Consider the following 13,373-nt stretch of genomic DNA (forward strand, 5'->3'; position numbering starts at 1 on the left):
GGTCGGCCGGGGCGGGCGGGGCTCGGCCAGGGTCCTGCCTGGCACACGCCAGGGTATCTGGCAACCCGAGCGCCACGGGAAATGCAGACCATTTCCAGGAGAGCACATGCAACACGAAACAGAAGCAGGGTGAGTTACCCCGACAACATAACTGGAGGGAACTACAGAAAAATTTCCTTCGAAGGGAAAACACCCAGAGCAAACCCTAAACGTGCCTGTGTAGAGCGCAAAGACTATATTGCAACGATTAGAAATAAACTTGTTTCTAGGGGAGATTTTTTGACCTCTGTCGACAGCCACCGCTGCGATTCCCCGAGCCAGGCGGGCGCACGCCGGCGGTACCTGCCGGGCGCGGGCCGAGCGGGGCGATTCCTCCCGCACAGGGGTTCGCCCCCGCCCGCAGCGCCGCCGCCCCTCCCTTCCCTACCCTTCCTTCCTCCCGGGCCGCTCGACAAAGCCGCCGGCCCCGCAGCCGGGCTGGCCCGGGCCGCGCTCCCGTTCCCCGGCGGGGCTGGGGGCGAGAGGGAAGCAGCTCCGTCCGCCTTCCCGAGCAGCCGGGGCGAAGCGGAGCGGCGACGGGAAGGAGGGGGTGGAGGAGAATTGGGGATCCCGAGCGAACAGCTCCCGTGTCCCGGACTAAATCACCTTGTTTATTTTTCCTGATGTCGTATTGTGCTAATTGACTTGTTTTCTCCAAGAAAAGCCTATCTTTTCCTCCTCCTTCCCCACACACAGATGTTTTGGGGTTTTTTTCCCAGTCCGGGAGTGCTCTGCAGAAGACTACGGTTTCTGGAGGGATCTGCCCTTTTTAAGGGAGATTCCCTCAGCCCTTTTTGAGTCTCGTTGGTTTTATAGCTATTACTCCCTTATTAAAACACACACATATATATACAACACATTGATTTCCATCCAAAAGGGCTAATTACATTACTTACAGTAAATAGCAGCCCTGCTGTCCAGGGTCTAGTGTGCCAACAGAGAAAAAAAAATCCCGGCTTATTTCACTTGATTGACTTCATCTTTGTGTGAAATTGTGTTTTATGAGCTGTATTCTGGCACTCGGAGGAATGTAACAACATTCAATCTGCAAATAACATTAATTTTAGCTACTTAGGGGGAAAGAGTGGGGAGGAAACTGGCTGCCTGAATCTTGGGTTACATGGAAGAGGTGACTCGAGGAGCCCCTGAGGATGTCTCTGGGATGCTTTGGAGAGGAAGTGGGGGCTGGGGGACTTCTTTCACTAGTCGCGCTAGGGTTTGGAGCGGAGTGTCCCCCAGGGAGCAGGGAGCGCAGGACTGCCGCCAGGAAGATCCTTCAGTAGGGATCGAGGTGTCAGGAAACAGCCGGCAGCTGTTTTCAGGGAAAGGCAAGGAAGAGTGGTGTGAAAAGTAAGTAGGAAAACGGGGAAAGGAGGGGAGGGAGAGCGGGCAGAGAGATTAGCCAGGAAGGAATGCATCGCCCGGTTCCCTGGACACAATGATCGCTCGCAGTCCGCGCCCGGGGAGAGAGCGAGGGGAGAGAGTCCCTCCAGGGCGTCCCCGGCCGGCCGGGGCTGGCCCCGCGGAGTTCCCGCGGAGGGGCCGCATCCTGCTGCGGGTACGGGCGGGACCTCCGCGGGGCAGCAGCGCGGGCAGCGGCCCGGGAAGCGCTCGAACTGCCCGGGCCGACCCTGCCTCCGCGGCTCCCCTCGCCTCAGCACCCCTTCGCGGGCCCGGGGCAGGAGGAGCGCTCCGGCCGCTCCGTTCAGCCCCGGCTGCCCGGCACCGGTGCTCCTCTTCCTTCTCCCGTTCCCGCGGCGGAGCCAGGCACGGCGGGGCCAGCCCGAGCGGCGGCCGAACGGAGATTCCCGCGGCGCGGCCCGGGGGGAGCGGGGGCCCCGGGGGGTTAGCGCGGCCCCGGGCCACCCTGCCCCTCGCCAGGCGCCGTCGCCGCCAACTCCCGGGACTCCGTGTTTGGGGGAGGTAATAAATCCCACCCCACCCACAGCCCCGACCGTAATGTTTGTCACTGCTTGCCCATCACTAGGGGTTGAGAGGAGTATGACAGGTCTTTGTTGTCTGAATAAAAATCAGTGGCAGCTCAAGGGAGAGAACTCCTCCTACTAAATTATCAAAAATGGGCTGGCTTTAGTCTCTTAACAAATTGGACAGAGCTCCGGAAAGCAGCAGTCCCAAATCCAACCTACAGGCACTGGGAACTTTAAAGCAACCAGGGACTGCTGAAAATAGCACTTCTTTTTTGCTTTCTTTGTATTCAAAACTATATCCTTTACCGACTGATTCTACTGCCCCAGGTCCAAGTCTCTCCAGTCAGAAGCCCCAGCTCTCCAGAACAGTAACAGATCCTTTAGCTCACTTTTATTATTTTATTTTTTAAACTAATTATTATTACATTTTCTCCCCCTTGTTTGTTTTCTGCACATCTTCAGGAAGCCCTCAGTGCTTGCGCAAAGAGAAGCTCCTATTGCAACCTCCCTTCCTGTGCTGTGCTCCTCGGTGTAAACATTTTGGATGATCTAAAGACTCTGGGGTCTGTATATGGAAATAGTGGGGTGCAGAGCAGAAGAAAATACTTGTCCTTTCCGTCCCCCAGCCATGCTTTTCCACGGGATCTCCGGAGGCCACATCCAAGGAATCATGGAGGAGATGGAGAGGCGATCCAAGACCGAGTCCCGCCTGGCCAAAGGGGGACAGATGAACGGCCGAGATACGGTAAGAAAGGAGCTGGCGCTCTTTGCAAGGGAATCCCTGCAAGCATGGACCCGCATCGGGACAGACCCTGACTTTGGGGAAGAGAAAGACGCTGCTTCCTTCTATCCCTTCCCTGTCACCCCTTGCTTGTGGAACCCCTTCCGAGGCTCCCTGTAAACCCATCCGTAACGCTGGGTGCTGTGCTGGCCAGGCTCGGTTATACATTTTTATAATCCATGTCGCTGCGTGTGCTCTCTGGAGTAACGGGGAAACTGTTCTAAATCTTAACAGCGACGGGGTTTCAGCCCTTGCGGTGGAGCAGCCTTTTGCCCCCGCTCGGCTGCCTGCGGCCGCTCTGCCCCTGCGAGCAGGGCTGCAGCTGGAGCTCCCGAGGTGTGCTTTACTTTTATTCTGTGCTTCTGGCACCTCCTAAATTAAACCTCAAACCGCTACTGCTTACTTTTCGTAACTGTCTTTGGTCTGAAGCGTGTGATTGATACAGAGGCACCACTCTCTCTGAGTGTTACGCCAGCCGACTACTTTGCTTAGAAAGTAACATCTCCTCTTTCCTTAGTCAAAAGGACCAAAGTCTTCAGAGATGTACTAAGGGTTGGCGGAGAAACCGAGTGTCACGCTGGGCTTTGTGCAAAGCGAGATCTCCCTTTCTCCAACTTGTAGGGCTTCCGCCGATCGCGCACAAGGCTCTGCACACAAAGTAACGGCCTGAAAAACTGCTTTAAGGTTTTGGGCAAGAGGGTCCTTTACCCTCTCTCTTAGATAAACTCATGCTTTGTTACATGAGGATTTCCAATGTACGTTTAACTTACCTTTCAATTGCTAGAAAGGAAAGGGGGCGGACGAGGAACACAATTTCAGATTGAAAAATGAATGCGGAATTGCCACTTTAAAACAGTTGCGACTTTAGAACAAGAAGTTTGGGATTTTTTTCCCCTGTTACTTCATCAGCAAAAGCTGCCCCAAGTTTCACAGCCGAGCTTTTGTCTCCGCCGTCCCTCCGTCTCCCTTTGTCCCGAGCGGCACTCCTCGTGGGGAGCAGATCAATGGGAACTCGCACAAGTTTACTGACAAAAAGATGCTGGTTTGAGCTGAAACCAGCCCGTGCCACCTTTCTGCCCACTTTCCTGGCCGGGCTGGTGAGCGTTCATACTCGCTGCTCTTTACACCATCCACCTGTCTCCTTTCTCTTACTCCTGTTTTAAAAGGCCTATATTTCTTTAGAGACGCGGTTGCGGCTCGTTTAAAAACGGGTGAAAATTTGCCAGAGAATGAGTGCAAACCTGAACCCTTTGCCATAAACTTTAGGAACAGCAAACCGGTATTTTTCTACTTTAAAATGCTGTTCTTGTGGAGTGCTTTAAAGATTAAAATGCTAAAAAACTGGGGAAGCCTCAGACTTTAAGTTCAGAACCTCAGAAAATAATGGGCTCTGCTTTTCTTATTGCGGCCTAATCCGTTGCTTTCACATTTTGAAATGACATGGGATCGTTGGGAGAGGTTTACTGTGAATCACGGTGAACACTTTACTAGCGGGGATGGTGCCGGTTCCCCCTTAAACTTCCCGCCGGGAGCCAGGAGTTTTGTCCCAGAGAGCCGTGCCTTTGTACGAGCCCCAGGCCCTGCGCAGGACCCGTCCCCAGCCCGGCCTGCCTGCCTGTCTTTCTCTCCCTGTCTCATCCCTTGTGGTGTGGTTGTTTTGCAGAACATGCCCCCCATGAGCCCCGAGAAGCCTGCTTTGTGTGCTGGTTGTGGAGGGAAGATCTCAGACAGATATTACCTGCTGGCTGTTGACAAACAATGGCACCTCAGGTGTCTTAAGTGCTGTGAATGTAAACTGGCTTTGGAGTCAGAACTCACCTGCTTTGCCAAGGACGGCAGTATTTACTGCAAGGAGGATTACTACAGGTACAGCAATCAGTCCTCATGGGTTCAAAACACATCCCCTCAAAAGGCACTGTGAACCAAAACGCTCTTTTCTCCACACGGGCTTTCAAAGGTAGCTTTTTGCAGTCAGCGATTCCATAGTCCCCTCAGAAAAGTCTCGCACTTTTCAGAACTGAACGGGCCCGTCAGGGGACGCGCTGACTGAGCATGTGTGGCGGTGCACAAACAGGCGAAGGCTCTCCCGCTGCTCGGCGGTTTCCCTCCGTAAAGACCCGACCGAAATTCCCCTTTGCCCGCAGCTTGCCGGTTTTCCCGAGGGCCGGAGCCCTCCGCCCCGCCCAGCCCCGCGGCCGGGCCCGGGGAGCGGCCGCCGCTTTTCCGTGTGTTACCGCTGTCCCGCTGGCCAGCGCCCCGCGGCTCTTCTCGTCTTGACAGGAACGCCAGGAGACCGGGGACCGATTCCCCCCGCTCCGGCCCTCCCGGGCCCGTACTCACGGGCAGCGGCAGGGCCTTCGCCAAAATCCTGGGAGAATAGGTCAGCTCGGCGGGGAGTGTGGGCCGCTCCCCCCGGGACCTCAGGGCCGGCTCCCTGAGGCTGTGCCGACACCAGGCGGGCCAGGGGCCACAGCCGGTGTCACGGGCCGTCCTGGGGCCGGGGGGGCGCGACCCTGGCGGGGACAGGCTCCCTCACGTGGCCGGCAGGGAAGGCGGGAGGCACCTGGGCAAGCTCTGCCTTTGCCGTTCTAGTTGATGCCCACTTTTCTGTTTCCTTCAGAAGGTTCTCCGTGCAGAGATGTGCCCGCTGCCACCTTGGGATCTCAGCCTCTGAAATGGTCATGAGAGCCAGGGAATCGGTTTATCACCTGAGCTGCTTCACCTGCACCACCTGCAACAAGACTCTGACCACGGGCGATCACTTTGGCATGAAGGACAACCTGGTTTACTGCAGGGCCCACTTCGAGTCGCTTTTGCAAGGAGAATACCCCCCCCAGCTGAGCTACACCGAGCTGGCTGCTAAGAGCGGAGGGCTGGCCCTGCCTTACTTCAACGGCACTGGCACGGTCCAGAAGGGGAGGCCCAGGAAAAGAAAGAGCCCTGCCTTGGGAGTGGACATCGTCAGCTACAACTCAGGTGGGAAACACATGCTGAGTCTGCGTCCCGCTCCCCCGAACAGAGCGTTCTCGGGCTTCCCCTCAGCCAGGCAGTGCGTGAGTGACTCAGCCAGGCCAAATCTTGCTTAACCATTGGAAAATCAAACAAACAGCCCTCTGAGGGTTGGAGCGTTTGCAGGAAAGCTAACAGCAGCCCTCCTCAAAGGCTGTCTTTGCCTATTAATGTCAAACACCCAAACGTAGCCACTTCCCAGGGTAAAGACAAAATAGAAAAAAAAAGAAAGAAAGAAAGAAAAAAAACCCCCAACCCAACAAACCAACCCAACCCCAAAACCACATAGCTTTTCTTCTGTAGGAATCTCAGGATACAGTTATCATTATTTATATTTGATTTGATTAGCTGAAAGCATTTCACCACTTAAACCTCAAATTAGGAGTAACCAAAGGAATCAGAAAAAATAGAATAAAAGTTACGGTATATGGTTCCTGCAATGCCAATGTAGTATGCATATAACTAGATTTTTATATTGAATTTGTAGCGATTAATTCTTCAGGCTGAAAAATTCTGTTTTACTGACACATAAATGATCAAACTGTACAAGAGGTCAACGAATAAATGTTGTTCCCTGTAATTAAACCCTAAAAATATAATTAAGGAGAATGGTTTCTGTTCTCTCAACAGTAGGAAAGGAACAAGTGTTGCCCTGTATTAAATATCCTCTCTAACTCCAGTCACTTGAGTACTCAAACCGTGTATAAACAGTCCTAGCGGCCAGAAGTAAAGAAGTTTCAGGTATGACCAAGCAGTTGAGGCAAAGTTATATTAGATGAAAGACGAAAGCAGTAAGGGTAAATACGAGTTAGCAGACTCTCAACTCCAAAATTGTTTTAGGGAAACTTAAGATTGCCATGGACGGTAATAGAGAAAAGAAAGCTGTGGAAAGCAGGAGTGTGCTTCCCCGTGAAGCGCGGAGCAGCGCCGGCTGGGGCAGGGAGCCGGGGGCTCCGGCCCCAGGGCTGCGGGCCGCTGGCCCTGCCGGAGAGCCGGGAGAGGGGTCAGGGCCTCCCCTTCCGACAATCGCGGGTCGGTAAAAGTGCCCCGCTCTCGGCCCGGGGCTCTCTCCCCTGCACTAAGTTCAACCCGCTGCCACTGAGATCCAGAAGGAATCTTCCACCGCCCCCGTGCCCTCCCCACCCCTCCCCCGGCACCTCCTCTGGGGCCGCTCGTGAAACGGGCTTTAGCTGGGAACCGGGGAGCTGTGCAAGGCGATTTCATCTCCTCTGATGCGTAGACCTTGGAGCCAGGGTAATCACTGCGCTAATTGTTCCTTGTTAATTGAAGATGACATTGGAATCCCTGGCTACGGAGCGGCTTCCAATCAATCCTGAAAGCTGCTAAAGAAAAGGGAACCTGTAGCGCAGCCAGGATTCATTCAGCCCCAGCTTCCAATGGTGGCTTTCCCGTGCGCCCGCGCTCTGCTCTGGTCTCTCTCTGGTCCACATAGCATCACCCGAAGCCCCAGATTCCTAAAGGGAAATAATTCTAGGGACAATTTAGCGTTAAAATTAGAATCAGAAGTTATGGTAAGATGAAGAGTTGCGGATATGATAAAGCTCCCCTTAAACTTCAGATCAGGACTCAGGAGAGACATTTTTTGCAAACGCTGACATTATTTTTGTGTGCTGGTCTTAAAACTTCCCTACTTTACAACAACGGGCCGTATAAGATGTACCACTGACTCCAAATCAGATTTAAACCACCACCCATTATGAAAATACAGCTCATTGCATTGAGAACTCACAGAATCCTCCGGGCAACGGAGAGAAAAAAGAACAAACCAAATCAACAAACGCTCTGATGCTTTGGACTCAGGCTAGATGGCTGAGAAACCTCTTCTGTTAGGGCCGTGATTTAATTTTTTTATAAGCATTATCTAGCTTCGTCTAGGGATGACACATGGTCTCGAGAAAGTTTGCAGCCGAGCCGTGCATCCAGTGCAAACGGCTCCAGCCCATTGACCCACTGTGCTCTAGAGCCAGGGGGAGGAAAGCGAATCTAAAACAGCTACGAAATGAGTTACAGGAGATGAAATCGCTTCTTGAGAGAGGGGGGAAAAAAGTCTCTAACTAATTGGCAGCCACTTCCCTACACACATTTTTCGTTCTCTGCCCTGTGACTCAGTAACTGCTCTTGCACGTAATCATTTACAAAGTGCAAGCAGTCCGCAGAAATTAAATGTCGGATGCACGGCTGCCGCCTTCCGAGGGAGCTGCGGGCCCCCAGCTCCCGGCCGCGGCTGGCGGGCGGTGTGGGGCCGTGTCCCGGTGTGCCGCCCTGTCGCCCCGAGGGGATGTCGCGGCGCGGAGCCCCGGCCGGGGACAGCCCTGCCCCGCACACCGCTCCCACGCCAGAGCGCAGCGAGCCGCGCCCGCAGCTCCTCACTCGCGGCACTCCGGCGCTGGGGCCACCGCGGCTGTGACCTCCCCAGTAAGCCGAACACCTTCCCGAACAATCCCAGCCGCCGTGTCCGTGCCATGTGCCAAGCCATTATGGAAAACGACCCCGAGCTTTAAAAACGAAACTCCGGTGGAGCCAAGAGCTTCGCCCAGCTGAGCATGAGCGTGTGCTTATTCACAGCCATCCAGCAGGCCCTGGCTTAGATTTGCGTGCACATTATGATGTTTCAGGGGAGCTGAACCCTGGTCCAGAATGGAAAATCAGACTCTGCTGCAGAATCTGCAACAGCTCTTCTATTCTGTATTTTGTTTGCTAGTTTAATTTCTTTTTCACAGCTCCTTGGTTGTAAAGTGGAAACACAACAATAAATAACTCAAAATGTTATTAGGTAGAAGTCGTTCATACTTGCGAGCTGCCTGGAATTAATGTGAAAAATGGAAGTAACTATTCAAAAGTACTTAAAACATTCAAGGCTTTCTCTATATTACATCTTATATCATATCATTAACATGTATTTTGAGGAAAACTGTGTTGACTTATAGCTTAGAGGATATAGAAATGAGACAGTGAAGAAGATTTCCCTAGGAAAATAATTTACACATCTGTTCCTCAAAAAGCTGTTTACTTTATTTCATTATCTGTGTGTGTGTGTGAAAAACTATGAAAAGTTTACTTGAAGAATTCTTGACAATAAGAAGCAAACTGTTCTAGCTCTTTTGAAAGCAAAAATTAAACAACCCTCCAATCCCACTGTAAAGAAATGAGCAGTGTCTTGCCTGACTTTGTGCTTTCCCTTAGCTCTCCAGGAGATAGTCTAAGACTCTGCTCTATGATGTGGCCAAACCACACAACAGTGTGTAAAACAGAGAGTGAGCTGTAGTCATTGTATAAACCAGGATTGTCTGAAGATACTTGGAGCCCTCGTCTCATTTTCTCTTAAAAAAAAAAAAACCCAACAAAAAACCCCAAAATAAAATAGACCACTGACAAAGAAAAAGGAAGAGAAAAAGGACAGAAACAAATGCAGTTAGCAGGACAGAGGAGCCTGAGGAAGTTTGTGCTGCTGCTGTTTAAGCCTGAGCAGCCCAAGGAAAGCAACACAATCAAGCAGATTGCAACTCTGAAGTAAAACCTGAGGACTGAATTCTGCTACTGTGATTTATGTCAGCTCATAAGTTACAGCCCACGCAGTTTGACTGAAGGCAGTGTGATTGCTTGTGAAAACAAATAGTAAATACAATCCAAATCTGGTCTGAAATTGTTTTTAAGGCAACTTTCAACTCCTGGTCTTTTCAGAAGTGTCAGCTTACTTTGTTTGAAAGTACAGATATACACCTCTTACCAAGACTAGGAGCAAAGCTAGCTATAATTAAATATTCACCTGATTTTCTGTCAAAGTCTTGTCTTGCCAGCATCTGTTCATGTTGACTTGTCTTATAATTCAAAAGAGAAAACACCTTCAAGAAGCTTTTTTTTGTTGTGGTTTCAAGTTGCTTTGCCTCTGTTTTCAGCACTGCCGACATCAGTCTCTCTGTATTGTGTACTTTCCCTCTTTTTCTTCTCTCTCTCTCTCTCTCAATTAGGAATGGGAATCAGCTAGGCCTTGTAAATAATCCAGTAACTATTGGAATGCAGTTCAAAAATCAAAAAGAGCAACTAATGAAACTCACTCTAATTTATAGACATTCTGAAACATTTTTAATTAACTCTTCTTTAATTAATATTCCCTGCTATGATGACACCATTAATTTTCTCCTTTGTGACTGAACTATCCTTATAAAATGAGAGCCTAGAAATTGCTAACCCTTTCATGTAAGCTGAAAAGAAAAGCACAGATGCGTTTCTTACTTTTCTTTTTGCTAATACTGTAATTTCTTTCTCCAATATGAAGTAGTGATGTCACCATCTCCAAACAGCTGCAACTCTTGTGAACAATTCACACCCCTAAAAGTGTAATCTGAAACAAACTTATCTTTCATAGACACTTTGAAAATACTGAATCAGGGAAAGCAGAGAAACTCTTCAAGTTTTAAGGCCCTACAAGCTGCTCGCTTGTAGAAATGTCCTAAACCAGTACGAACTAAGACCTACTGCTGATTTGGGACTGGGAGACTGGATCAAGTCTTGATGCAAGTGCTTCCTGGAAATGTTTTACAGATGAAGGGCTTCGAGCAGTTCATATAGACTCCCAGGCAAAGTCCAAAAGCATTTATTTTATCAGCAAAAAACTCAGCTTTCTTGATGAACTGTCATAACAAACTTTCCTGCTGTACATCTCTTTTTATAGGTGCTTGTGTTTTGGGAGAAAAGCTCAGGAACATTCAAAACGCTGGTTTGACCTTTACTCTTCTCTCAAGCTAAGAATGTTTCAATGAGTAAGATTTCAAAATCTGAATGAGATTTCAAATGACTCTTTGAGCGCCCAAAGCAAAACCATCACCACAGGGAAAAGACTTGTTTGAAATAAATGCCAAAGGAGAGAAAACTTTCTAAGTCTGTCCTTAGTAGGTACAGGCCTGGGGCACACAGCATGTTATAAGGATAGGAAATGATAATATTCTGGATCTCTTTTGTCTCATTAATTTTCACATCTGTACTTATCCTTGTCCTTCCTTCCTTCCTTCCTTCCTTCCTTCCTTCCTTCCTTCCTTCCTTCCTTCCTTCCTTCCTTCCTTCCTTCCTTCCTTCCTTCCTTCCTTCCTTCCTTCCTTCCTTCCTTCCTTCCTTCCTTCCTTCCTTCCTTCCTTCCTTCCTTCCTTCCTTCCTTCCTTCCTTCCTTCCTTCCTTCCTTCCTTCCTTTTTGTTACTCAAGATTTTTGCCTTGATTCATTTATCCTACATGATGCATGGCCACCAACTGCTTGTTCCACTTTGTTTATTCAACAGGTTGTAATGAGAATGAGGCAGATCACCTGGACAGAGACCAGCAGCCTTATCCCCCATCCCAGAAAACAAAGCGCATGCGTACCTCCTTCAAACACCACCAGCTTCGTACCATGAAGTCCTACTTTGCTATCAACCACAATCCAGATGCCAAGGACCTCAAGCAGCTTGCCCAGAAAACAGGCCTGACCAAGAGAGTTCTGCAGGTAAGAAGCCACGTCACAGGCTTGACAGAATTTTGCCCTGCTAGTCAACAGCCTTTCCCTTATGTGTAACAATAACAATATACATAGAAATACTTTTGCTGGGTGTGTCCCTAGTGGGTGTGCAGAGGGGTATGGTATTATGTGGCAGAAGTGCCCAATGTGTGCCTTTCTGCCCCAAGGCAGCTAAACACCAAGCTGTGGTTTATGATTAGCTGCATCCTCTGAGGAAAATGTCTTCAGAGTCCACCCACACAGTAGATATCCTGGGGTCAGTGGTCTCTCTGTGGTGACTGCACTAAGGACAGAGATGGCAAATGTACTGATTTTACGGGTGAAGCCTTTGGGCTCCCCTGCAGGAGTGAATGTGGCCCCTCAGTAAGCAGATCCCTGATGTGTTTGAAGCAAGCTTTGACCAATATGATCCTCCAGGACCAGCTGGCTCCCCCTCTCAATGCTTGTTAGACAACTGTTTTCCTTAAGGGCCTGCATAGTCAGAAGGCACTTCCCTGTGAAGGACAGCCTAGCAAATTATGTAAAAAATCCCTATATGGTCTGTTATAGCTCAGTGAAGTTAAAACGAGGTGTGTATTACACGCAGAGTGCCAAAGAAGGGCAGCGAGTGAGGTAGAAGGAGAATCTATTAGCGGCAATTCCTTGTCTGTGTTACATGTCACCTCAAACACTGCCAGTGAACCTTACAGAACAGAAAGACTAGATGACCCATATCAACAATCTGTAAGACAGGGATGGTGTAATTACCCCTCCTTCCTCTTCAGCCTTTTCAACTAATCAAGGCAAGCTTTCAGCCTTGGCAAAAATTTGCTCACTCACCCTTTGCCTCAATCTTTATGTGTCTTGACCCCAAAGCTACCCAACCCAAGAAACACTACATGGCCATCAAGAGTTGCTTTCTTTGGGTAAGTGAGTGAGCAGATTTTTCTCGAGGCTGCTCTCTGAGGGCTGTAAGCATCTGTAGCACTGGGCCTGTACACAGAGAGTCAGTACCACCAGTAGCAAGAAAAGCCATAGAACGACTTAGGTGATGTGCCACACAAAATCAAACATCACAAATGAATTTAAAAAAGCAAGAACAAAGACAAAAATAAGCAAAGCGAAACAAGCATCGGTAAAGAAATCCATTGGGATTGGTTTGCAGGTTTGGTTTCAAAACGCAAGAGCCAAATTCAGAAGGAACCTTTTGCGGCAGGAGAATGGGGGTGTCGATAAAGCTGACGGCACCTCGCTCCCGGCACCGCCCTCAGCAGACAGCGGCGCACTCACTCCACCCGGCACTGCGACCACTTTAACAGACCTGACCAATCCCACTATCACTGTAGTGACATCAGTGACCTCTAACTTGGACAGCCACGAATCCGGGAGCCCCTCACAAACTACCTTAACGAACCTTTTCTAACAGTTCATTTTTTTTTAAATACTTACTCTTCATTATTATTATTATTATTAATTATTATTATTATTATTATTATTTTCAAGCATTTAAAAAAACAAACAAACCCACAAAATATTTGGGAAAATAAACAGCTTGATGTGTAGCATCTGCAGCCACCTGGCAAATGAGTTTGAAGTAATATGTTGCTATAATAAATGAACATTTATTGTTGGTAAATTGTACTCAAATTCTTTAATTTTATCAATTAATTCTTTAATTTATCAATCAATTTTATCTGACTGAAGAGAAGGTGATGATTCATTCTAATAAGTGCCTCTTAAAATTGTATGTTACTTATTTCCAGAACCTTGAAAAAATTTGATTGTTTACCCCCCCCACCCCGAAAACAAAGAGGATTCTATTCCTCCCTGATAACCAGATAAAAACAATTTTAATTATCACCAAAAGAATGCTGCTTCAGGATTGTATGTTCACTTACAGCATTTAAGAACCCCAAATTTAATTTTATTTTCATAATGCATCCAAAAGTTTTGTACTATTTATTTTTTAAATGTTGAAAAATAAATACAAAATTAATTAAACCAATCATGGAAACAGTCAGACTGGAAGCACCAGTGCTCTTTCCTAATGCAGCAGCCGCAAGCCTGCTCCTCCCTGAGCACTGGGGAGTCTCACTGGGATAGCTAAACTCTCCTCTGCCAGTTCTACAC

General features: G+C 49.0%; 1 protein-coding gene across 1 annotated transcript; it reads left to right on the forward strand.

Moving 5' to 3' along the window:
• The first annotated feature begins 1,159 nt into the window (after positions 1-1,159).
• LHX9 (LIM homeobox 9) lies at positions 1,160-12,666 on the forward strand. Its single transcript, XM_066193103.1, is given in 7 exon segments — positions 1,160-1,354; positions 1,356-1,389; positions 2,594-2,712; positions 4,412-4,614; positions 5,369-5,724; positions 11,050-11,252; positions 12,409-12,666. Coding segments are annotated over 7 exon segments (1,368 nt in total).
• The last annotated feature ends 707 nt before the right edge of the window (positions 12,667-13,373 follow it).

The sequence above is a fragment of the Chamaea fasciata genome, unplaced genomic scaffold (genome assembly GCF_029207755.1).
Source record: "Chamaea fasciata isolate MVZ Bird 193981 ecotype frontalis unplaced genomic scaffold, bChaFas1.0.hap1 SCAF_10, whole genome shotgun sequence".
Lineage (NCBI taxonomy): Eukaryota > Metazoa > Chordata > Aves > Passeriformes > Sylviidae > Chamaea > Chamaea fasciata.